The sequence below is a fragment of the Alligator sinensis genome, unplaced genomic scaffold (assembly GCF_000455745.1).
Source record: "Alligator sinensis unplaced genomic scaffold, ASM45574v1 scaffold235_1, whole genome shotgun sequence".
Classification (NCBI taxonomy): Eukaryota; Metazoa; Chordata; order Crocodylia; family Alligatoridae; genus Alligator; species Alligator sinensis.
In genome coordinates this window covers 819544-846724 of record NW_005842042.1, presented here as the reverse complement: position 1 = coordinate 846724, position 27181 = coordinate 819544, and the positions used below count along the sequence as shown (strand labels likewise).

The 27181-nt window shown below is 42.3% G+C and overlaps 1 protein-coding gene across 4 annotated transcripts in view; it reads right to left on the bottom strand.

Annotated features, from left to right (window-relative positions):
* The window catches only part of PNPLA7 (patatin like phospholipase domain containing 7), a 269446-nt gene that overhangs the window by 100019 nt on the left and 142246 nt on the right, over positions 1 to 27181 (bottom strand). For all 4 annotated transcript variants that reach the window (XM_014519499.2, XM_025203018.1, XM_014519500.2 and 1 more), the window contains 2 exons: positions 25456 to 25516; positions 4341 to 4490 (listed from right to left, as the gene is read on the bottom strand). In XM_014519499.2, the coding sequence (XP_014374985.1) occupies positions 4341 to 4490; positions 25456 to 25516 (211 nt within the window). The remainder of the gene's footprint in view (positions 1 to 4340; positions 4491 to 25455; positions 25517 to 27181) is intronic.

Below are 27181 nucleotides of genomic sequence, written 5' to 3'. Positions count from 1 at the left end.
CTGAACCAGATGGGGCAACTGACAACTGACGCCCAGGAAAAAGCCAACCTATTAAATAGGTACTTTGCGTCGGTCTGTCATCAGTCCCATGGGACGCCCATGCCCGCTACGGGACAGGGAAGTCCAGGTGAGGGCGATCCCCTGCCCTCCATTGATGCTGACTTCGTGAAGGAACATCTTGAGAAGCTGGATACCTTCAAGTCAGCTGGCCCTGACAATCTTCCCCCCAGGGTACTCAAGGAGCTGGCGAGCATCATAGCCCAGCCTCTAGCACAGATCTTTGAAAACTCTTGGCGCTCTGGTGCAGTGCCCGAAGACTGGAAGAAGGCCAATGTGGTGCCTATCTTCAAGAAAGGGAGGAAAGTGGATCCGGCTAACTATAGGCCCATCAGCCGGACTTCTATCCCGGGGAAGATCTTAGAAAAGTTTATTAAAGAGGCCATCCTTAATGGACTGGCCAACGCCAACATCTTAAGGGATAGCCAGCACGGGTTTGTTGCGGGTAGGTCTTGCTTGACCAATCTCATTTCCTTCTACAACCAGGTGACCTATCACCTGGACAAGGGAGAAGAGATTGATGTCATATATCTTGACTTCAAAAAAGCCTTCGATCTGGTGTCCCATGATCGCCTCTGGGAGAAACTGGCCAATTGTCGCCTTGGGTCCTCCACGATCCACTGGCTGGAAAATTGGCTCCGGGGTCGGACCCAGAGGGTAGTAATCGATGGAAGTCACTCATCGTGGTGTCCTGTGACCAGTGGGGTCCCCCAAGGCTCTGTCCTTGGACCCATACTGTTCAACATCTTCATTAATGATGTGGACACTGGAGTCAGAAGCGATCAGAACTGGCCAAGTTCGCCGATGACACCAACCTCTGGGGCAAAGCATCCACACCAGAAGACAGGCAGGTTATCCAGGCTGACCTGGACAGGCTCAGCAAGTGGGCGGACGAGAATCTGATGGTGTTCAACGCCGATAAATGCAAGGTTCTCCACCTTGGGAAAAAAAACCCGCAGCATCCTTATAGGCTCGGCAGTGCTATGTTGGCTAGCACTATGGAAGAAAGAGACTTGGGGGTCATCATTGACCACATGCTTCCAGTTTTGGGCTCCACAATTCAAAAAGGATGTGGAGAAGCTTGAGAGAGTCCAGAGAAGAGCCACGCGCATGATCAGAGGTCAGGGAAGCAGACCCTACGATGACAGGCTGAGAGCCCTGGGGCTCTTTAGCCTGGAAAAGTGCAGGCTCAGGGGTGATCTGATGGCCACCTATAGTTTATCAGGGGTGACCACCAGTATCTGGGGGAACGTTTGTTCACCAGAGTGCCCCAAGGGATGACGACTAGGTCGAATGGTCATAAACTACTACAAGACCGTTTCAGGCTGGACATAAGGAAGAATTTCTTTACTGTCCGAGCCCCCAAGGTCTGGAACAGCCTGCCACCGGAGGTGGTTCAAGCACCTTCATTGAACACCTTCAAGAGCAAACTGGATGCTTATCTTGCTGGGATCCTATGACCCCAGCTGACTTCCTGCCCTTTGGGCAGGGGGCTGGACTCGATCTTCCGAGGTCCCTTCCAGCCCTAATGTCTATGAAATCTATGAAATCCCAAGGGAAATCTACTCTCTCCCTAAACTTTCACATGAAAAGGATTCTCTAGTAAACTGTGCATTAGTAAAAGACAAGACAAAGCATGACGTTCAACTGCAAACTAAGAGGGCAAAGACTCTCAAAATGACAAGAATTTTTTAATTTTATTTTTTTAATTATTTTTTAAAAGTAGCCCTAGATTTTTCCATCACCTGTCGTACAAGAAAAATCTTTCTAACACTTACGAATTCAGACACATTCTCAAATGTCTACAAAATGGACTGCATAAAGCTTTACATGTGAGGAGGTGAACAAAGCTACTGAACTGGCCAGGTTAACACTTCAGTACTTAACTTTTCAAGCATATAAAGTATCAGATACTAAAACTTGTTGACTCTATGCCATTTACTTTGCTCTCTTAGATTGCTGTCTTAAGGAGCTCACATGTTCCTATTTCTCGCCTTCAGAGCAGAAGGGAGGAGCCTTAAGAATGACGGAGAAGGAAATTTTAGCTACATCCCTTCAGCTGGGCCCCTAGATTCTCCCTTTTTTGCTGCGTTCAGGAACTCAGCAGGAGAACAGTAAAAGAGATTGCATCCTGGCAGAACTCAGTTTCTGTTGGCTGTATTATTAAATATTTATTCTAATTATGGATAGTTTCTCAAGCCTCCTCCATCCATCACCACTCCCTGCCTTTTGTACTGTAAAGAGCCAAGAACTCTTTCCTTTGTCTAGCTATAAGGGGCAGCTCTGGATCATGTTACATGCAATAGGGGAAGAGTATAAACAGTAACACAAAGTAATTCTTGGGTCAAATTACTTAAAAGTGTATCAGGTAAGGGAAGCAAAGTAGAGTGTGGGACAAGGACAGAGGAGAACAGGTTAAGAAAGAATTGAGATGAAAACTATGAAATGGTTTCTTACGATAGCAGGGGACTGGGACTCAGTGACCCAGGAGGTCCCTTTCCAGTCCTATGCATCTTATAAGAAATATGAAGTATACAATGTACTGCACAGCCTGCCTTTAAAACTGTACAGTCATAAAAATCTCAGAGTCTAATCTGTGTGAAAGCACCCTCTGAACACATCTTAAAAGAGTACCTGTGAGGCCATGCCCTCTAAGCCTAAGCCAAAACACAAAAAGTTTACTTTATCTATTAACAGTAACATTTAGAATGATACTTTCTGTAGTTCTGTTTTAAGCAATTTTGGTCATTAAATTACTGTACATGTATTATCCCCATCATGCTAACTAGACCTTAAATTCATTTTAAGATTTCACTGGAATTGAAAAGTACCTACAGAAGTGATTTCTGGGAACTATTTCAGAAATTCAGACACGGTCATGATCAGCTATTTGTTTGGGACTTGAATACCCACAGGATTTCTTATGCACACTGAGATAATGAAATAAAGCCTGCTCAAACATATTAAGTGTGAAAAAGGAGAGCTGGTCTCGATGAATCATGTGCTGTTCTACTAAATTGGATTTTTAATTGAGACATTGTCAGATTACTGTGTTATTTCACATGAAAATTACTCAGGGTAGCTTGTTAGCTCAAGGCTCAGGATGTTTATTATTCAAAGTACAGGACAGGATGCTTCTTGTTAAGTTTCAGATTTCCCTATGTAAGTCTTCTCTGTGCAGACATCTTAGTAAGCACCTGTTATGGCCAAATAAAGGAACAAGATGAAAAGGGACACTAGTGAGTGTGTTATGCCTACAGAACTGACACACCAGTAAGAACATTCCATCTCAAAAAGCAGGACGTTCACATTTCCTTCCAGTGACATTTCAAACTAGAATATACAACAAAACAGTTGAATGTGTCCTCTTGTTGATGCAAGACACCAGACCAATTCCCCCTGAAGTTGATGGGAAGGTTTCCACTGATGTAAAACAGGCATTGGATTCGGCACACAATATACAGGTTGGATTATGGATAAAGCTTTGTGTTAAAAAAATTCAGTGGTACTATCTCAGTTTACAGCAAATATCAGAAAAAACAGCCAGTTGATCAGCATTTTCTCTGAGAGCTGAAACTGGCAATGGATGAAAGTGGTGTAAAAAGAAACAATTAAAATGTTACAAGGCTGTAATTTCATAGGCCTTGTTAAAGTCCCTTTCGCAAAGTACTCACCTTTCACAGAAATTATTCCACCTCAGCTAAAGTGCCATTCCTCTCCTCTGTCTTGTCAAAGAAATGCCTAGCATGGGGAAGTGGGGAAGTTTTAGCAGCTCTGACATGCACAATCCTGGGCCCTATTAAAGGGGAGATGATGCAAACTTCATGTCTCCCTTCCTCTAATGAGTTATCTAAGCATGAGTGTTCAACAGTCCCAACACTGGGAATTTTGGAAGACAACAGTGTAGTGTCCAGGGAAGGAATCTAGGGCAAGCACCCAGCAACTTGCTGAGCACACCCATAACTAAAGTACCGAGTGCAACTTACTGGCTAAAGTTTGATGGCCCTGAAGAATCACAGAACTTATACTGTACGGTGGAGTTTGTCCATTTGTATGCAATGAGTGAGAGAAAGGAAGCAACAAAAAAAAGTCACTGTTTTAAAAAGTATGGGAAAGATTTTCCTAACATTTTTTCAAGCAAGATATCTGATTTTGTGCACTAGAATATGTTCCCCTTCTACTGCAAGCAGTAACTTTCACCATCTCACATAGAGACAGTCTCTGATACTTTCTTAAATCAGGAGGAGATTTGCTAACATAGTAGCATATGAAGAAGTTCTTACCAACAGCACTGACAGCATGCTTGAGCTCCAAAGTAAAGGCAGTAAGTGGCACCTCTTCAGACACTGGCATGATCGCTACAGTGGAGAGGTTGCTGGCAGGGTTTCCGGCATCCCACTTGCTACTCGCAGTGTGCAATCCAAGGGGATGACCTGCGAAAAAACATAAATATATTTAATCAGTCAACCAGAAAGCTGTATGTTGCCTTGGTACCATGTTTCATTTTCAATTGTCAGGAAAGAGGGAAATAATTATTGAATGATTTAATCTATGTGATGCACAACATCTTCCATTTATACTGAAAGGGAAGATTATACAATAATTCCACACTAAACAAGGTAAACAGGAATCCTATTATTTTCAATTACTGAAGGAGCAGCTTATGGGTACAATATAGGCAATGTTAGAATCCAGATACTAACGCTGAAAAAAAAGGAATGTGCTAACACTTAATTTAGGCTCCCACTGAAAGAGATGGAAGAGAGTTCTTGGCTTGACAGTGCTCAGCTTCAAACTAGGGGGTAAGCATTCTCTTAGGTTGGGAATGCACACATTTTCAGCAAGAAGTTACAACTGATTTACATGGGTCAATACACTCAAGGGATCAACACACACTTTATATTAGCTTCCAACTGGTGATATAAAAAAGGCCTGTTGCAGAGATGCTTCATATTCACCTCTGAAATCCCCTTCCTCTTCTCTTACCAGTTTTACTGTTTTGCAATTGTGGTAGGAAATTTCAAAGCATAGTGGAAAAAAGCCATTTTGGCAATAAGAAATCAATCTTTTCCCTTTTTACACTTATAAGCAGGATCCTATTAAGCAGCTTTCTAGATGTCACGTAATGTGAGTAATAAAACGTATCTTCCCAGAACCTTGCAGTTCTTTAAATAACCACTTTATACATGAATATTCCTACTCCACAGCCCCCTCCTCCTCATGTTCCAGGAACAAGAGCCAACACGACAATAAGTTATTTATTTGTCTGAAAAATTGTGTCTAATGTCTATTCCATTTCAGAGGTCTCTAGAAGGCAGGTAATGGCAAATTCTGGAGGAATAGCTAAAATAAAAGAAGTTTAGGATACTCACCCTTGGAAAATTATAATACAGTTGCATACAAAACTTAAGAGAACTGATACCATATGACATTATTTGTCAGGCAGTTTTTCTTTGGACTATATTTTCTGAATTGATAAATTAGAACACAATTCACTTCCAAGTAGACGCTCCACACTTACATGCTTTTCTCTCATTTGGTTTTTGTTTTGTTTCAAAAGTCTACGGATTCCGGGTTCAAACCCTTCACCCTCTCCAAGTTGCATAGTGCAGGAAACAGTTACCACATGCTCTTCACACTGCTCTGAATGGCTGCCTCCACAGTAGCAAAATGTAGATTATTGATAATAAGCCAGTAGTTTTACCTATCAACTAGGAATATTTGTCAGAATGTATCTGTAGTGCCAGCACTAACAGAGGGACTACTATCTGCCAATAAGTGAAATATGTTGTAAGCAAAATATGGTAAAAACTGAGATATAGAAAAAGTCTGTAAATTACTTCCATGAACATAAATAAAAAGAGATGTAAAGATGACAAGGATCAAGATATTAAAAAGGAAGTGAATTAATACAATAACCAGTATCACCTCCAGGATGGGAATATGTAAAGGTATGGAGAAACCAACTGTGTGTAGCCAAGTATATCGAAAAAAAGACCCCAAATCCTAGAACCTGGAAAGGAGGTATAGAGACTGCCGAGCAAGCTCTCAGACATCAAGAAAAGGTTGAGCAAGGTTATGCAGAAGTGCTTGGAGAGGAAAAGCACTTTTGATATATAGAACTTTTTGTTCACTTTTCTTCATCATATAAATTAAAACTGAGGATCGCCTTACCTAGTTCAGCATAAGAGAATCATAGAACCACTAAATCATAGAAAACTAGGGTTGGACCCCTCAGGGGGTCATCTAGTCCAACTCCCTGCTCATAGCAGGACCATCCCCAACTAGATCATTCCACCCAGGGTTTTGTTGAGCTAGGCCTTAAATATCTCCAAGGATGGAGATTCCACCACCTCTCTGGGTAACCCATTCCAGTGCTTCATCACCCTCCTAGGGAATTTTTTTTTCCTAATACCAACCTAAACCTCCTTTGCTGTGACTTGACACCACTGCTCCTTGTTCTGTTGCCTGTCAACACTGAGAACAATCTAGCTGCATCCTCTTTGGAACCACCCTTCAGGTAGTTGAAGGCTGCTATCAAATCCCCCCTTGGTCTTCTCTTTGGCAGACTAGATAAGCCCAGTTCCTTCAGCCTTTATTCAGAAGTCATATGTTCCAGATCACTAAACATTTGTTGTCCTCTGCTGGACACTTGCCAACTTGTCCTTGACCTTTCTATACCTCCCTCAATCTCATGGCAACACTCCTATGAATGCAGCCCAGTATGCCTTTAGCCTTCTTGGCAACAAGGGCACACTGTTGACTCATATCTAGCTTACTGTCCACTATAACCTCCAGGCCTTTTTCTGCAGACCTGTTGCTTAGTCAGTCTGTCCCAAGCCTGTAGCAGTGCATGGGATTGTTCCATCCTATGTGCAGGACTTTGCACTTTTCCTTGTTGAATCTCATAAAATTTCTTTTGCCCCAATCCTCCAATTTGTCTAGGCCACTCCAAAACCTAGCCTTACCCTCCAGCTTATATACTACTCCCTCTAGCTTGATGTCATCCATAAAGTTACTGAGGGTGCATTCCATCCCCGGCTTGGCAACTGGTGCCTCCTGGGTCTGGGTGGGCACCTGGGGTCCCCCCCCACAGCTGATCTCCTGTGGGACACTCCATCCACCCCACCATCGCAGCATTCATGAGCCATGCCTGGTACCACGAGGTAGGTAGAAAAAACATTTAAAGCTGTGTCTATGGCCAAAACACTGATTCTCCAACTTGGCATCGAATCTTCAGATTCGGCCAAATCAAACAGGGGACAATGAATCAATTATACTATATTTGCCCTTTTCCAGTCATCCAGGACTTCTCCTGATTGCCGTGAGTTTTCAAAGATAATGACTGCAGAGCTGCTGACCATATCAGCACTGCATCTGACCCCGTGGACTTGTACACATCCAGCTTTTCTAAATAGTTCCTAATCTGTTCTTTCACCACTGAGGGCTGCTCACCTTCTCCCCAAACTGTGCTGCCTGGTGCAGTAGTCTGGGAGCTGACCTTGCCTCTGAAGACCAAGGTTAAAAAGGCATTGAATACTTCACCTTTTTCTCATCATCTGTTACTAGGTTACCTCCTCCATTTAGTAAATGACCCACACTTTCCCTGATCCTCATGTCCCTTGCTAGCTGCTATAATATTAAACTTAATTAGGTTCTCCTTTGCTTTATTAGCATTTTCTGTATTTTTTAATAAATCTTGCTTTTAACAGGATTATTTGATTCATGGACTATTCATAGTTTCATAGTAGTTTGGGGTCAGAAGGGACCTAAATAGATCATCTAGTCTAACCCCCTGCCACTGGCCAGAGCACATGCTGGGATCCTGCATAAAAACTCGGGTGGTCCTGCCTCAGTTGGGATCTTCCTTGGGCACCCATGTCAGCCATACAAAGCCCCCAATACTTGCCCACCATGACTTGGTCTTCTGTTCTAGTGCGGGAGGTTCCCCTCTAGTAGTTGGGCCTTACTTCAAGGTGTCACCAGTGGACAGCCTTGGGGCTCCATGCCCCCTACACCCCTTCCATACGCCAACCTGATGGACTTGACTGCGCGGTAGATGTTCTGAATCTCTCAGATGTCGGCCTTTGCGATGTCACCCTGATCTGGCCTCACAATGTAATTTCACCCTGCCCGTGGGTTCTAGTTATGGGCTGGCTACTGGACGTGAGTTGCTTCAGGCAGACTTGGCCTGTCATGTCCTCAGTGGACATAGAGGATCATTCTCCTGCTCTGTAGCTGCACCCCTTCCGGCTCAGTCTGGCCAGTGGGCTGTCTGCGTTGGTTCCTGAAGGCCCCTAATCTCTCAGCCCCTGGCGTACCCTATGGGCCCATGCCCTGGCTTCAGGGCAATGAAGGTTTACAACAGAATCTAAACAAACTGAAAAAGGGACAGGGAGTTAACTCTCTCCCCTCCTGACTCACATGTACTGTGTGTGCATCAATGATTACTCCTGCAGCGTCCTCTCTGGATCCCATGCTGGGCGTTGCTCTCACCACCCTGTGCCAGCCCCAGCCACACAGATAAGTGGCTGACAAAGCACGTGGACGGTTTCTTTCCTGGCTGTCAGTTCCCCACCATCGTTCCCGCAGCCAGTAAGTTTTTTTTCCTCCTGGGGCTTTTGGAGTTGTTCCCCTTGAGCCACAAGGTTCTCCCACCACAGTCCTTGCCACAGGAAAGGGGTTTCCACCCCTTCTCTCTCCTTGCTCTACAACACATACACCAACCAGTTCCCCTGAAACATAAGTAACTATACTATATACAATAATGTTTTACAAGCAAGTTCCAGAGGAAAGAGCTAAGAGACTGGCACAGAATCTTTGTACGTAAAGTCCCTGTTAAAATACAGGAAACTTCCCTTAAACTCTGACATCCAAACATTTTTTTTCCTTCCAGGTCCCCTTTTTCATATTGTATATCTTGTATATATGTATATGCAACACTTTGTATACTTGTAGACATATTGTAGACAAATGTTCCAATTTGGGGGCTGATGGCAAGACAAAACCATTAGAAGTTAATGAAATTTGGATTGTAACAGCAAATTTATAAATCAGACTCTTTTCCCCCTACTAAATAAAAAATGATAATCTTACTCACTCTCCGTGTGTATGACATTTCAACATTCTACCAAATAACAGTTCTTCAACTGGAGAGATAAAAATGTGTTATGGAGAAATCTGTTTATTTTCTCTGTTAGTTTGGGTATTTTTATTTCTTATTTTTTATTTACACTCATTTGTAAATTGGTCATTTTTTTCTTTGCCATCTCATCCATATAACTGAAACGTTCTTCAGCTATCATTGTATCAAAGAGGAGGATGACAAATTTACTACTGTTCTGGTTCATTTCATCTCCTTTCAAGTCCCCTTGAGGAAAATTTACTTCTTAGTATCTGAATCATTCCCTTTTATTGTCCATATTCCCTCCCCATTGTAACAACATCTGTCTTCAGTAAAATGAAGTTTGCTTACATAAGTTCTTTAGGCTTTTTTTAAGAGAGAGCAAGCAAGCGAGCATGAGCATAGGTGAGTGCGAGCAAGCAAGAGCGAGCAAGAGGGAGAGAGCACAAGAGCATGAGTGAGAGAGTGGGAACAAACAAGAATGAGCGGGAGAGCGAGAAAGAGTGGGAGAGAGCAGGAGAGAGCTGCTCTTTCTCAGACAGAGTGGGAGAGAAAGAGGAAGCGAGAGAAAAGAGCGAGAGAGAAACTACCCAACATTGCTGATGCTGCCCCAGCTAACCGTGGGGCTGGGGGAGCTCCAAAGCTGCTCCTGACCTGCTTCAGATAGGCTGCGCAGGAAGCCAGGCTCAGCTGGGGACAGTGGCAGTAACAGACAGAAGAACAACTTTTCATCACTTTCTCTTAATGGAAAACCAACCAGTGCTAAGGGCCTGAAACACCTATATCCTTTGAGCTACAGCTACTAAAAAGGCCATTTCTATGGAGAGATACTACAGAGACCAAAGATGTTGTGGCTAAAAAGAAGGTTCCATTAACACGGCTAAAGTTGCACCATAATCCCAGGAAGGTCACAGTTGGAGAAGATACACGAATAAGGCCTTTGTGAAGCCAAGCAATCCCCAAAAAGAAAACTGTAGTGTGGCCCTTCACAGGAGGATGGTGGCCTGGTACTACTGTTACATGTATCCTTATGAAGCTGATGAATATCCTCAAATGATTTATAAAAAATAGGCAGTTCAGAATATCATGAATCAGGGATTTTAAATTGAGGTGCACTGAAACATTGGTCCCATATCAGATTGGCACTAATATAAAGAAAACTGCCAGTATCAGCAATTGACAGTACTGCTGCTGCCTGCCCCCAGCTCAGCCCAGCCCAGCCCAGCCCCCTGCCGGGAAGAGCTCAGTGCAGCCCTGGCTCCAGCCTGCAGTGGCAGCCTGCCCTCACCCTGCACACAGATCCGAGGGCATACACTCCCCATGCCTTCCTGGGCTGCGACCACCTGCCCCAGCCCCACTCCCTCCCTCACCATGGGGCCTTGATCTGCCCCCCCCACACCCCTTCCCTCCCCTCACCCCTTCCACCACAACAGACTTAGCAGCTGGACATTGCTCTCCAAGCTGCCAGGCTGCATATTGGCAATCAGATCAGTATCAGCTGATATGGCTTATTAAAAATCAGCCATCGGTATCAGACCAAAAAAAATCTCTATTGGTGCACCCCTAATTTTAAAGTATGCATGTTCCACAAATAGAGAACTTCTTCAATTTGGGTGCACAGGTCAGTACTTTTGACATGCACAGCAGATTCTGGACTTCAGCTGAATAGCCCCTCTCAATGGTAATAGTAAGCTGATGACTGAAACTCAAGCTGAGCTGGGCCTACTCACAAAAGTTAAAATATAAAATATTGATGACAACTGCATAGTGCAAAAGAACATAAGTATGTGGCTGGACCTTCTGAAAAGAAATAAGGAAGCATCACTTCCAACTTATCTTACTATATTTATGATGATTTTAAGAAGGCTCCTATTTGTCTGGTATGCAACTGGAATGTCTATCCTTATTTGATTAGTATAGTAAATATTTATTTTGCAATTAACTCATATTTATGTGCAGGAAGAGACATTTTCCATACGGACTTTGATAAGTGTCTTCTCCTGATTTATTCAGGAACCTTGCATTTATCCTGGTTGTTAATCAATTTCTTGATATGTTCCAACTTAGTAGAAATGGATAACTTCTTGTAATTCAATCAAAATTGGGACTTTCTGATGACCAATAATGAACAGTTTGATTAACAGGATTTTCCTGTTAATTACTGCTTGGGTTTCTCTCCTGATTTACACAACTACAAGAATGCTTTGAAGATGCTGAGCTAAAGGGTATAAGAGGAATAAAACAGCTAATAACGCATGCTTCAAGAATGAGAAATCATTCTGACAAGGACTGCTACCGTGCCCAGCTGATCTTCTGATGAAAGGATCCACACCTTAGAGAAATGACAAGACAGAATGAACACCTCTTTTGCCTGTAATTGGTGAGATACTATCACTTTTACAGCTAAATATACTGGACTTTGATTTGCTTTAGGCTCATTTAACAGGGAATACTTGTAGTAAATAAAGCCTTTCTGTCATTCATCTAATTATTTGTCGTGTCAATCCTTTAATACTAGTCCTGAGTCCCATTTCTTCACTTAACACAAGCAACTATCAATGTCGTCACAAGTAATTACCCTAGATCTGGATATAACAGTTGTTCTTTGTTCCAAAATCACATTGGGTAATACAGCAAGGTAATAATGGGTTGAGTTGTGGAGTTCATTAGGCAGAGTACCAAAATTGGACCTTGGTTACAACACACTATTATTCCTCCCTGTGTTCTTGAGGGAACTTGTCAGTAAGCTTCAATGTCTTACTTCAGTTAGGGTAGTTGTCCTTAGGCAACTACACTTAATTCCAGATATTTTGTGGGAGTCCCTACCATCTGAACCTTTTGTGCACTGCCACCTATTTAAAAGAACCTGATAGTCCCCTTATGCTTTGCAGAGATAAGTGCCACAGATTACAGGGATGATCAAAATATTTGATAATTGATATGGCAAGACTTTGGAGGAACAGAAAACGATGAATGCCCAAACATGCAGCCAGCATAAGAAGAAAAAACACTAGCTTAATTATGCTGGAGAAAGATTTTTGTGGATTAATGTGGAGGAGGAATGGCTAATCACAAGCAGCCAATATGGATTTATGAAGAACAAATTGCATCAAACAAACCTGATCTCCTTCTTTGACAAAGTAACTACCTGGGTGGATAAAGGGAAGACTGTGGATATAATGCATCTGTACTTCAGCAATGTAAGTGTCAAGGTCCCACATGACTGTCTCAAACAAACTGGAGAAACGTGGGCTGGATTAAACTACTACAAGGCAGATATATAACTGGTTCAGTAGCCACAGACAAAGGGTAATTATTAATGGGTCCATGTCAGAATGGCAGGAGGTTTTGAATGGAGTTGCACAGGGGTCTGTCCTAGGCCTGGTGCTGTTCAATGTATTTATTCATGATTTGGATGCTGGCACAGAAAACTTCTTGAGCACATTTGCAGATAACTGGGAAGGACTGTGAACACGTTGGAGGAGGCGAGTGCAATTCAGAAGGATCTCGACAGATTGGCAAACTGGACTACAGCGAACAGGATGAAGTTCAATGCAGACAAATGCGAGGAGAAGAACAATCAAAAACACAAACATAAAGTGGGTGACATTTGGCTGGATGGCAGCTCTAAGGAGGACTTGGGAGTCTTGGTAGATCAGACTCAATACGAGAGTTTACAGCGTGATGCAGCCACACAAAAGTTGAATGCGGTTTTGGGATGCATCAACAGAAGCATTAGGTACAAGACACAGGAAGTGATGGTGCCTCTGCTCAGCACTGGTTAGACCTCATTTGGAGTAATGTATTAAGTTCTGGGCTCCACATTTTAAAAACGGAGAGGAGAAGTCAGAGAGTCCAGAGGCAGGGAACAAAGATGATTAAGGGTTTGGAAAGAAAGTCATACAAAGAAAGGCTGAAGGAGTTAGGCATATTCAGCTTGAGGGAAAGGCACTTAAGAGGGGACCTGACAGCAGTCTTTGAATATTGAAAGGCTGCCATAAAAAAGAAGGAAAGCACCTTTTTGCTCATGCTGTAAAGAGGAGGATGTGGATCACTGGCTTGAAGTTGCAGCAAAGTGAGTTTAGATTGGATATCAGGAAAGACTTCTTCACTGTTAGGATAGTGATGCATTGGAATAGACAGCTTAGGGAAATTACAGATTCTCCATCACCAGAGATGTTCAAGAAGAGGTTGGACAGCCACTGGTCAGGGATGATCTAGGCATAGCTATGCCGATGTATTTCCCATGCTTCTGGGCTTTTCTGGTTGTCCTTCTCCTCTTTCTGCTGTATGTGTCAGGGCATTTTTAAGCCTTCCCAGAGGCATTGGGTGTTGCCTGCAGCCAAGGCTGGGGACTTTAATTTGGGGTGTGCCAACGCTTCTGCTGGGACCTAAGATGGAGGTCCCTGGCTACAGAATCTTGCCCCTCTACTCAGGGTCAGACCAATCATCATATTTGGGGTCAGGAAGGAATTTTACACTATGGTCAGATTGGTACGGACTTTGGAGGTACAGTATTTGCCTTCCTCTGTAGCAGGCAGTGGGGGGTGGGGCATGGCCCTCTACCTGTGATCTCTTGAACATATCTCAACAACCTTTTATAGAAACAGGACATTCGCTGCTGTGGTTCCCCTGCTTTACCTGTGACAAGCTAGGGTGTTAAGTCTGTGTTGTGTCAGGGTTGATGGTAATTTTATGTAGAGTTCAGATTATGGATTGTAAAAGATGGTTTAGACAGGGCTGATCCTGCCTCAAGCAGGGACTGGACTAGATCTCTTCCAGCCCTATTTAGCTATGATTCTACAATGTTATTGGACCAATTGTATAGATGGAATAGACTTAGACAAGCTTTAAATGCAATCCAAGAAATGCAAGAAAGCTGGTCTAAGACTAGCCCCAACTGTGCAGCTGGTCCAGTAAGAGAGAATCACCCCAAAAAATCCTTGCCTTTTGTATATTCCATGGCCACAACAGCACTCCAACAATACCATTAACTATTCAACTATAACACTATTTCTACTATATGCCTATACATAAATGGGTACCCACAGATACAACTTTGCTGGGTCTTTTTGCATGTGCAGATATATATAGATACCCATATATCCAATAAACAAGACCAGTAAAATCGCACTGTGCAGAAAAGCAGATATTGTCAGAGTTCCATTTGGCAACCATGGGCATCAAATACACGCTAAGGGAGGGCTGTGCTTGGCCACAACAAATATTTCTAGGCAAAGGAATAACAATGCATGTGCCTGGAGCATGTGTGCATCAGAAGGAGAGTCTATAGGGAAAGCCAGCTGAGGAATAACAGAATTTGAGTCAAATCCAACATATTTATTAAGAAGGCCCAAGTTTGTGAGTTCACTGGACTAAATTAGAAGGCAGACTGTTGAACAGAACTGTGAACAACAGTTAACTGCACCTGTATATTGGCCACTAGCATATAGGGAAGTAGGTCACAACAAAAATGAGTTAGAGAACTGTCCTCTCCAAATCTAACAGCAAGATAGCAGTTCTAACGAGTGATTGACAATGTATTAACACACACACAAGGATTATATTGCAACTGCAAACTGTAGCAAGCAAAAGGTATTACACGTCTGCTGGGTTACATTTGGAACACACCATAAAAATATATCAAGTGTACATCATTTCCAACCACTACAATGCATGTATGGTTACGATGATTCTTCCAAAGAGTGGAATAGCACAGAACTGAATATAAACCGCACTCTAAATAACAGATACAGAACAGTTTCCATGGAGAAACTGAACTCAGTAAAGGTCTGTCACTGTAATCTGTGCTCAGTTGTCATTTTTTGGAAGTATAATGGGGTCAGGCATTCAAAACAATGGACTATCATACAAGCCACTAATATTCAAAATACCAACGAGGGAAAAATCTGCATTCGGATGATGAGACTTAATCAGGCAAACAGATGCAATGGGTGCAGTTTGTGCTTGCAGCTGGACAAACACCAGGAGTTTTATGGCTATGGTGCAGCCAGTAGAAAAGTCTAATCTGAGCCCAAATAAGACAAAGCATTTGGAAATGATCTGTATAAAGGAAACACTCAACCAAGAGTTAATGACAAAACTATGTCACATTGCATATGCAGGCCTTGCTGGAGCATGGATTAAGACTAACACTGAGTGGTGCACATACAAATCATACGGAGACCCTGCTAACTGCCTGAACCAAAGTAGGCCCCAATGAATGCAAAACTAGGCATATCATACATGACTTGCGCAGACGTGCTGGGAAGGTAGCTTGTTCATTTCAGAAATGTTTCCAAAGCCAACAGATACCAAATGAATTGATAAAACTAGTACAGACCACCAGAACTAAGATGAGTGACCTGGCAAACAGGTATCCCTATCTAATGAGCAGAGTACACTAACTGATAAGTAGAATGTGGATATCACCTAAAGATGTTTTAGTAATTGGTGAGAACTGGGACATGCATGCCTTAAACATAAAGTTGTTCTGACTGGAGTATTAACAGGGGTGCAGGAACCCTTAATACTTGTACTGGGTTTAGGGGGTTACGTTCATGCTTGTACCACTCCTTTAAATGACACAGCTAGCACCATGGACTGGCTGGTCATGGATGTTAGTATCTAGGTTTGTTTGTACACAATAATCCTGACAAAATTCTTTGTCACTAAGATCCAAAGCCTGCAGTCGTTTTCTTGTATCAAGGATGTGAAGAAGCTTGAGAGAGTCCAGAGGAGAGCCACACATGATTAGAAGTCAAGAGATCAGGTCTTATGAGGAGAGGCTGAGAGGCATGGCACTTGTCAGCCTGGAGAAGCAAAGGCTCAGGGGGGATTTGGTGGCAGCCTATAAGTATATAAGGGGTGTGCATCAGGATCTGGGAGAATGTCTGATGCACATTCACCCCAAGGGAAGACAAAGTCTAACAGTCACAAACTGCTGGAAGACTGTTTTAGACTGGACATAAGAAAAACTTCTTTACCATCCGAGTCTCCAGAGTCTGCAATAGACTCCCCCCAGAAGTGATGCAAGCACCTACTCTGGACACCTTTATGAAATGCTTGGGTGCTTATCCTGCTCGGATGATCTGACCCCAGCTGACTTCCAGCTCCCTGGGCAGGAGGCTGAACTGGATGATCTCATGAGGTCCCTTCCAGCCCTAATGTCTATGAAATCTATGAAGTTGTTATGGGCAGTACACCACAGAGAGTACCCTGATGGCATGCACACAGACAAGCCAAACTGAGGGAGCTTGAGACAAAGGAAAACCCCTAAACAACACTAAACGAGTCCAATAATATTGATGGAGTCCACCCTACAACACTGACAATACCATTATGATTTTAGTAAGTGACACACTGCCCTCTCATAGGATTGCCAGCTGAGATGGTAAACAGCTCAAAGTGAGTATTCCTCTATTCCCCTCCTCTTAGATCCCCATAGAATTTAATAAAGTTTAAAACACATATAAGTTTAGGAAAAGAAACAGAGAAACATGTACAGAAATAAGAAAATCTATGACAGAGATAGCTGTGTTAAAGAGGTAAAAGTGTAAAACCAGAAAAGGCAGAATTTCATAGGCTACTGGGAATATCCATTAAATGGTTAAAGCAATATGCTGTGAAGTTAGCATAAAGAGTCATTGCAGCTACAGATGATGTTGATGGGCTCACAAAAATGAAACATACTGAGAAGTTGTCAGAAAAAAGCCATAGCAGCTGAAGATAAAAGCGAGACAGAAAAGCTCACAGTAACACTGGAACAGTGGAATTACAAGCCCTGCTGGCAGGTCGTGGGGCAGCAGAGACATAACGTTACAAGAAATGCAAAATCAGAAAAGTGAGTGACAGTGCGCATGAACTCCAACTGCAGCTCAGACAGTGGGTGGCACAGGGTGCTGGATGTATCCATTGCGGTTGAGGCCTGTTTTCAAAAAGCAAGAAATCAAGGTGTGGGTAGATATAAAGATGTCAAAAAGGATAGTAAAGGGATTCAAGCTGCACAGTTGGTGAACAAGAAGAAAAATCCTAGGGAAGAGATAGAGAAGCTGCAGCCACAGCTGCAGGCACATCAGAGAAGTAGAAATAGAAAATAAGAACATGAAAGAGGAACCTGTGAGAGTAGCAGCTTTTACCTCTGACCTTGATCCCAGTGCAAATGGGTAGACAGTTCTCCCCAAGATTTGGGATGCATCTAGAATGCACTGTTCCAATGCTAGTGTGAGCTTTTCTGTACATGTTTGGGAACCCCCATGTTTGCACTCAAGTCAGGGATGAGCTTGTAGTTGTGGATTTTTAAAATGATAGATTCACAGACGTTTTTCCCTCTAGTTACCAAAGTAAGAGCATAATTGTAATTCCTATGGCCTTGGCAACACAAACTGTGAAGGCAATTAAACAAAAAAAGCCACCTCCCACACCTGAAGGAATGTTTTGGTGGAGTAAGATGGAAAAATTGTGAGTTTTTAATTAATTGTTCAAAGTGGTTTCCCTTCAAATGAAATAGTTTTCAGGTTTTAACATTATTGATTTTTGGCATTTGTTTATGAGCCCTGAACCTCAGTACTGTACACCTTTTGTGTTCTAAGGAACAAGATCCTGTTCTGCCTCTAGGTTATTACAATTCCCCCACAGTATTTCACACTGCAGTGAGGGAAATGTCTGAAAACAAAAAACTGTTACAAACAGGAAAGATTGTGATGCATCTGGATGACAGTCTAGTGGCAAGTAAAACAGCAAATGAGCATAAGGAGTTGATGTACAGGTCCTGCCTGAGGACCAACTTAAACTTCAATCCATCAGTCACAGATCAAATAGAAAAAAAGTACAGTATTTGGGAGTCAAACTCAGTGCAAAATGATGGTAAAGCTCTAAAAAAAAAAAAAGACATGGAGTGTATTGTAAAGTAACCCATGTGACAAATACTAAATTGTCATAATCATTCATCAATACCTTGGACTTGCATATTTTTGTCACAAATTCATTGTACGATATACAAATAAGAGAGAACCACAAACAAGTTGCTTAAAATACCTCAATGAACAGACACACAAAAAAAGCAACAAACAAAGGGAAATTGAAAAAGAGCTCTAATGGAGGTTCCTATATTAGCTACTTCATACAATGATTTTTCTTTTTTCATGTATTACAGCAAATAAAGTTTTTGTATTACCAGGATGACCATGCAGGATACTGGAACAAAGGAAAAGCTGCTTACTATAGCTGAGCTTTAACAGCTCCAGAACTTAAACTGGAATGCTATAAGCAAACTGCTCTTGCAGCATACTAAACCTTATACAAAGCAAAAACTACTACGGGGACCAGCCAAGTTGCAATCAGAAGCCATCAAGTGTTAGAAAAATGGCTCAGGAAAATCTGTCTAAAAGCCGTACATGCATATAACGTGCTTGGTGCTGGGGCAGCAAAGCCACCTCTCCTGGCCAACACCTATGCCCCACTTTGTTGCCTCTTTTGGCTCTGCAAATTCCCACCCTGTTATCTCGCCTGCCACCCCTTGGTGTTGTAAGTGACAGGGAGGCTGCCCCTAAAAGGCAAAAGGGGGTTTTGGATGGTAGTCCTTTGTCTAGGCTGAGGCCCTCCCTGGCCTTATCCCACTTTACTCTGGCTGAGCCCCTCTGCCTGGGGTCCCCTGTCCCAGGACCCAGCTCTGGCCCTCATGGGCTCTGGGCTCCTCAGCCCCTAGTCTTGCCCATGGGCTTGTCTTTGCAATCTTCCATCTATACCCTTTGCCAGACAGTAACAGCCTTTCTGCAGGGCATGGTATACTGCACCCCCACACGCCCTGGATCACAGCACCAGGAAAGGCTCTACACTGAGGGCCTCTGTTATATCCCTGTGGCCTCCAATCTGCCCCTTTTATCCACTCCCATTCCTCCAGTTTAAACAAAAACCTAAAAGCATGAGCATCCACTCCCAAAACAAAGGGCTCCCCTCCCAGGGTTCACCTTGCCCTGCAGAAGCCTTACCCCAAAGGCCCAAGGCACTTAACTTGTTTCGGTTTGGGATGCGGGCTTCCTTTCAGTTCCCCTGCAGCTCAGAGTCCTTCCTCTGGGCCACCTGGCCTGGCTCTCTCCTAGAGCTCTGCTTCCTGCCGCTCCCATGGTCAGACTGCCCCCCTGGCTCAGGCCTTGTGCTTGTAAGTTTTTTCCTGGGTCACCTGACCCTTCACTTCTGCCCCAGGCCTGTCAGCCACTGCTCACACCTGGGATGGGCACCCATTTTATTCCACAACCCTGTGCCTGCATTATGATTAGCCTGTCCCAGGGACTGGGGAAGGCCAATTATCCCTGGGCTCTTTCTCCCCTTTAGTAATGGGGTGGGGGCCCCATTACAGCATTGAGTAATACTTCACTGTGGGTCTTTGTCCTCATGACAAATAACGTGCAAGTAATAACTCTAAAAGAACCTAAAATATCCATTTGGGGTCTTACCTTAAATGTCAAAAGCACGTTTGTAAACCATAAATGCATGTAAAGGTGCACTCCATTTTTAAAGCTATACCCTTTCAGCAAGTTCTGGGAAAACAATTTGATTTATGGATGGTAGCTCATATTACAAAGAAGGAAAGAGTTACAGGAGGTGTTGGCATGTGTGTAACAAGAAAAATGCAGGTCCAAGATTCTTTCCAGTTTAGGCTAGAAACAAGATGAACTCAGATGGCAGAAGTAGCAGCTGTTATAACAAATAATGAAAGGAAAGGAGACTGAGATGATCTTTGCCACAGGTTCAGATTTTCCACACAGAGGTCTACATAAGATTTGCATATACATTGACCAGTGGTTGTATTAATCCATACTTCAGAAAGGCCTACAGCATATAGCATCAAAGTATTTGCAAGAGGACTGAGAACAGAACGGGACTAAATGAAATTGGAGACAGTTTACCCAAACTGTAAACCATTAATGAAAAAACCACCATCACACCAAAGTAATTTAAAAGTGGAGTCCTAAGTAAGGTTTGAGACCTAGGAAACAAATCCTGAAGTCATTAACACAAAAAGAATATCAATTCAACTAGGTGAAACGTACGTCTGTAATAAATCACACCATAGATAAAACTGCACTGTACCACATCACAGCATCCCAGTGTGTAACAGGGATCCTCCTTGGATAACAGAGATTGGTTTGCAATTACTGCTTAAATATAGTTTAGGGGATGGGCAGGAAATAAATTGTCATGACTTAGATATCTATTTTTCACTGAATACATGCTGTAGTTTGGTTACAGGAAGTGTCAGACCTAATTACTGCATAGGAAAACCAAAGCCAAGAGCTTCTGAGGCTAGAACTGTAGGTTAATTTCCATTTTGCAGCCAGAGACATTTTTCCAAATTCCTCCAGAGAGATTCTCAGGTGAAAAGGGAAACAATTCCCAATGGGCTGAGGCATCTGTTTTGGAAAAGTACTTCAACACATGAATGCAGTCCTCAGTCCAACTAATTCAATTCACTGGGGAATGAATAGCTATGGAAGGGAAATGAGGTTACACAAGAACAAAGTGAGAGCAGAACTCGGTTGCATTCATCCATCTTCTTTCATCTTATATTTAGTCTGTACCATTTCCAGGCACAAGTGGGTGTACATACATAATTTCTCCACAGCCATTAAATAGCATAATGTAGCCCCGATCAGCACTGGGACCTCCAAAATTGCCATAACACCTACAAAAGGGGCCTTAAGTAAATAAATACCTGTGCCCCACAAGACAGGACTAATTGTTCTTTCATTCAATGATGAATTCTCTAGGACAGCAATTCTGAACCTTTTTCATTCGACATACCCCCTGGTCTCAGAGTGAGACTTCACGTACCCCCTAGAAGTGATGTTTCCGGTACAAGGTTGAGGCATGGAGCAGGAGTAGGATATCTGGTTTCCATGTGCATGTGCGTTTTATGGCAGTAAAACCCCAGCAATTTCAAACTGTCAAGACTTTTTTTTTAGGTCCTTCAACCTGTGTTAGACAATGTATGACATATCCCACGTACCCCCTGATGAGGCTTCACGTACCCCCTGAGGGTACATGTACCCCAGTTCAGAACCGCTGCTCTAGAACATTTTCTCTGACCAGCTTAGGAAATAGTTTAAAGATATTGCTCATGTCCTACAATTCAGATGCCACATTAAAACAAACACCAAATATATTTGTTATGAAATCTATGTTTTCCTCTCAAGGTACAAGAATTAGCACTATCCCTGCATCTATGTTTTAATTACACATCAGGAGCATTCTATACTTACATGAAACCAACACAGATCAAAGATCACATTAACATCCTAAAGACTGACGTCCACTACCCTCAACACTGTTAGAAATTGTGCAGAAGCAGCAACCTTCCACCACAGAACACTACCACAACCATTTCAGCCCCAATTTGAGGATAAGACCTTAGAATAAAAAGAGGACTTCAGTCTTTAGGTCTAGTTATTCCCTGGACATGTCTGGGTGTGTCTGTAGGGCAAAATATCAAGTGCCGGTGATTTTGATGACCCAGACATTTGCTCACATCCTCATCCCCATAGTGTAGCATTTCCAAGCAAGAAAGGAACAGATGAATGCAGGGGTGGGGGACAGAATATCAGGACATCACTTTATGTGACGAGGCTTGAGAAAACATTTTTCCTCATGAAAATGAGTATTCTTTACACTTCAGTATGACAATCATCATTGCACAAGTCATTTTGCTGGGAGTTCTCTAAATTCCTAGAGACAGTTACAATTTGCTTGGTTACTTCTGCTATCTGTTCTTCTCACAAAAATAGTAGACAGAAAATCATCAGTAGCATATTGGGTATTTTTAAAATTAATGTTAATGTTTTGATGCTTTTAATCCATATTAAAATGCAAACATATTCAACATTCTATATTAAACGCATGCATAAAGCTCAACTATCCTTCAGATGAATGAACCATGCAGCAGAGATAAGCAGTAAACATTAAATAAATAAGGTTAGCATTTGTTTAAATGACAGTTGCTTAAATAAAACTGATCGTAACTCGATTAAGAGACCTATCCAATACCACCAAGTGAAAGATGACTCTACACACATGGGCATAAGCATATATAAAGTGCATGCAGAATATTTTATAGAAAGTAATAACTTTAAATGCCTCATTGTGTCTGCCACTGTTTTGTTCAAACTCTCCCCTCTACAGAACGCCATTATGAGCACATCCCCATAAGTACATCACGTTTCATATATTTTCAGTTTTTCTTGCTAAGATGGCAACTTTCTCTTGCCATTCCCGGTCTTTTAGAACCTCTCTTTAAAGACACAGAGGGTGAGATGAGGTAAAGCAGTACTCCTGAGGTTTCTCTCCTCTCACTTGCTTGGACACAAGTTTGAGCAAAAGTTCTAACATATTTATTATAGCCTGATTCCATATTCCTGTTTGAATATTACATTTATTTAGAACCAATTCATAGCATGTAACTTCTGAAGACTTCTTGAGAAATCCACATATTATTTTAGTATATTGTTATAGTATCAATCATATACTCATTAGCACTGATAGCAAATGGATGTAGCAGGTGGCAACACTTAAAGTTGCATGCCAGAAAACTAATGCCCTACTTTGCACTTAACAGGCTTTAAAATCAATTTTATTGGGACATCTCAGACCTTTTCCTGGATAAAATATGGACAGCAGAATGCTGCATCTTAATTTTGATGTGCATTAGGATGAAATTAAAGTGCAAAGGCAAACCTTGAAGTGCTTGATATACTGTAAGAAGCTATGAAACTTTACATTAAAGTTTTAAAGTGTCTAAATGCATGATTCTATACTGTACCATACAGCAATTACAGTACCACTGCAGTGCATAGAGAAACATTAGATAGTCATTTTTTCCCCTCAATATTCAGCATACATTTCTTCTTTAGTTATTCATTTCAAGCCTCTCACAGATTCATATACCACACTGAATAATTCCTCACCCTCTCTGGTATTCATCCAGCAGAAATTTAACAGGTCATATATCATTGTTTAGCTTATTCAGCTCTATAAGTCTTCCCTCCTATATCAACCCCTACAGCACCTAATCCAGTTGCTGCACTCTGATTGAACTCCCTTCAGTTTGTCAATCTTGCTGGTGCAGTGGGGCCCAGAACCACAAACCAGACACACAGAAAAGGGTAATTTGTTACCAGCCCCAAGCTGTGGTGTTTTTTCAGCTTCAAGTCATACTATTTTTTTCTTACAGGCTCCTAAAATTCATTTCTAATGTGTTGTTCCATACAGGGATGCCCCACATCTATTGCAAAATGAACAGGGATGGCATGCTCAGCTTCGAGCACTTCTTCAGATGATACAATGACTAAGAGCTTTATTCTTCCATGTACCATGCATTGTAACTTACTGTGGTACCTAGAAATGTGCAGAACTAAGCACAAGTAGTCCTGTCAATGTCATCAGGACCATTCACACGTGTAAATGATAAGCACACAGAGAGTATTTCTAGGATCAAGGCCCTAAGCTTGACAACATAGCATTTTTGGAGTAGCCTAAAGCCGAATAAGCTTATCACCTGCTGACAGTCTCAATGATACACTTATGGCAGGGGAGCAGTTGTATTCAATATCTACACTCTTGCTTGCTACTCTCAGTATGAGACAGTGGCATCTCCAGGTAACCCCAATGTCAATGTCATTGCCCACTGATCTTCTTTCATTTACAACCTCTTTCATTTGCTGGCAATAGAGGTCCAAGTCACTTACCAAGACGGCCGATTTTCTTCCCTCACCTGCCTACCTTTCCAGCAAAGTAAGATAATTAAACTGGGGAAACTGCACTGGTGGGAGAAGACGAAGCAATCAAGCTCAGTGGAGGCCTATCTTATTATCATTCCTTGGTTTCCAGCATTCCCATGAGTAGGGCCTGCTCTTTTACAGGGTGCACTGGGTTGATTTTCCCAAACTGAATCAGTTTATATTCCCTCTACATCCCATCTCATTTTTTTTCTTTTCATATTTCTTATCTCCCTCAACCTGTACAAAATGTTTCTTTGCCCATCAACATAATGAGGAAGTAGGTCCTAAAAGGCTACTTGCTGGAGAAAGGGCGGGGGGTGAAGGGCACAGAGCACAGCTATGGCTTGAAACTTGCTCCAAAGCAGCCCATTGAAATTTGACATGCATTGGATTACATGGAAACACGCACACCTGAATCTGTGAATAGATTTTAAAAACTTAGTATAGCTGTTAAAAACTACTACTTAACTTGTTTTGGCCTTCCTTTAAAGCCAGTCTAGTTTAACCATCCAAGAGCTGCTGCAGTAAAGGGAGCTTCCTCTCACACACTGACAATTCAATTAGCAAATTTTCCTAATTCTGCCATTATACACAAGAAGTTTCTCAGAAACAAACAAATGATTTTCTATAACACAGTTCAGCAAATAAACTAATGGCAGAGTTACATCAGCTTGTAGGCAGGTTCCAGTATGTTTTCATTTTATGTAAAATCCCTCTATGTCAACAGCGCTCAACAACTTTCTGCCTGGCAGTCCATATATGGGCCAGATCCAGCTGGTGGTCCTGATCCAGTGCCCAGAGAAGATGCAGCAGGGCCTCATCCAGCAACACCAAGTGGGGTGAGGGGCAGCCTGGCCCCAAGCCAGCCCCACAAGGGAAGGGGGCTTGACCTGGACCTGCAGAGGGGGGAAAGGGGCTTGATGCAGCCCCAACCTGGCCCCACATTTGGAGGAGGAGGAGGGGAGGGAAGGACTAGCCTCTATCTAGCCTTGTGGAGAATAGGGAAGTGGCCACAGGGCTTGGGATCTGGGAATTTGGTAGTGGCGGGGGGAATCATAATGAAAGCCACTCCTCCCACTGCCAAATTTATTGACCTGCTGGAGCGCCGTGAGACAGATGCTATGGCTATGCAGCAGGCTGCATTAGGCCCATGGGCTGGAGATTGAGAACTCTGCTCTATGTAGTTATTTCCATGCTTTCCATTCCAGCCCTGTTAACTAAATACCCAAAGCAGATTTCACTGTACATAAGTTTTGTGTGCATATACATATGTATGCACACAAGCACACACTCCAATAAATTCCAACCTTCTTGTGATCACAGCTCAAGTGAAGTATTTAGAGACAAATTCTGTCCTCAGATTTACCAGTATTAACATTGCATGATTCCTCTAAATTCAAGTCACTTTGAAGTTGCACTAGAATAACTGAGTTTTTAACCTGCCTGTTAGACATCTTTTCCAAGTCTGGAGTTAAAGGCAATGATCCAGGAATTACTACTTACCCCCTTGCTGAAGGCTGCCAAGAATCTTCTCACCCAGCAAATGGATAAGTCGAGTCACAACCTATCAGGGGAGGAAGGATAAAATAAAAACAAAGAAAACAACAAATATTTCAGACTAAATGCATTGAAAAGAAAAATATCCTAACAGACAGTCTTAAGATTTATGAAACACAATCTTAAATAGAACATTGTTGGGAACTGCTAAGGTTACAGGGGTTTGTTTGTTTGTTTTTTTATAAAAGCACAGCTTCTCCAAGGGAAGTAATTATTTCCACTGCAAGGCATAGTGACAGATCATTTTTCCTGCATAGTTATCTGGTATATAGTTTTGTTTTACACTGACCTCTAAAAAATAGGTAATTTATAGCCTATTCTTCTAATAAAAGAAAAACACCTTTTCTGGAAATAATCCAGGTAATTTCCACCTCTCTAACGTACACATACAACATCTCTGTACAAGAAGGAGCAGCCTCATTAAACTGATCTTTAATTATGTACCATCTAAATTGCATGCTGTCTGCTCACCTGGATCCATATTACACAAGAAACCCCATTCAAACTGGTATTCCTATAGATCTCTTTGAATTAGCTCACATTACTGATTGTAAGCAGCTTGGTAGAAGGCAGGGTAGATCTGCACCTTACAGACTAACCAACACAGGTATAGGTGCCTAATACTGTGCAAGCTATCCCAAATGAGGCAGCATCAGGGATTTATAAAATATAGTGACAGAATAGTTTTGTTTGTTTCTCCAGCCTATTCCTTATTCATCCTCACATCTTGTTTGACCTTTGGATGGGTCTGTTGTGAATGTACGTGCATAAAGCAGAGTATATGAAGCTGTAAGCTGCTCCTCTCAGTATTATGGGAGAAGCAAACACCTACTCAAAGCCCTGTATACTCTGTGGTAAGCTGAACTGCCTATATGAAACTGCTGGGCATCTGGATCAAACCACTGTATTACATTCAAAAGTTCTTCTTAATTTAATTTCAAAATTGAAGGTTTATCTTTAAAAATAGTAATCAGTAGTTCTTTATAAGAACTATAACAGAGGGAACAGACAGATGTCATAATTGCACTGATATCTAAGGACTTTAATGCAAGCTGTTATGATGAAACTATTATATCTGCGTGATTTTTTAGCAATAAACACGTTGCAAAAAAAAAAAAATCACTCCAACTTTAAACCTGCTTCATTCTTGGTCAAAAGGTAGGAAGATTTAGCCCACTTGTATTGATACTGAATAATGTAGGTGTAATGCTTACAAATGTAACAGTTGTTGCATACTGTTACACGGTATAAATGTATTGTGTCTCCATGAAGAATACATCTGCGATCTAGATATCGATCTAGATATATAGATATACACATACATATCTATCTATCTAGATGGATATCGATTGATATCTATCTGTCTAGATATCCACTGATCTATATCTAGATATATATCTATATAGATACACACACACACATATATGTGGGCTTAGTCTGTCTGTCCATCTGTAATGCTCTTGAGGGGCAGGGCTCCAGCCAGGACTGTGTATGGGGCGAATTGCCCATCAAGAATGATGGCGGGGATGGAGCACTGCCATAACGACAGGGGCAGAGCAGGGGCGAGGCGGAGACAGGGCCGGATGTGGAGCGGGGCTGGAGGGGCAGAGATGATAGTGGGGACAGAACACTGCCATAACAGCAGGGATGGAGCCGGGGGGGGGGGGGGGGG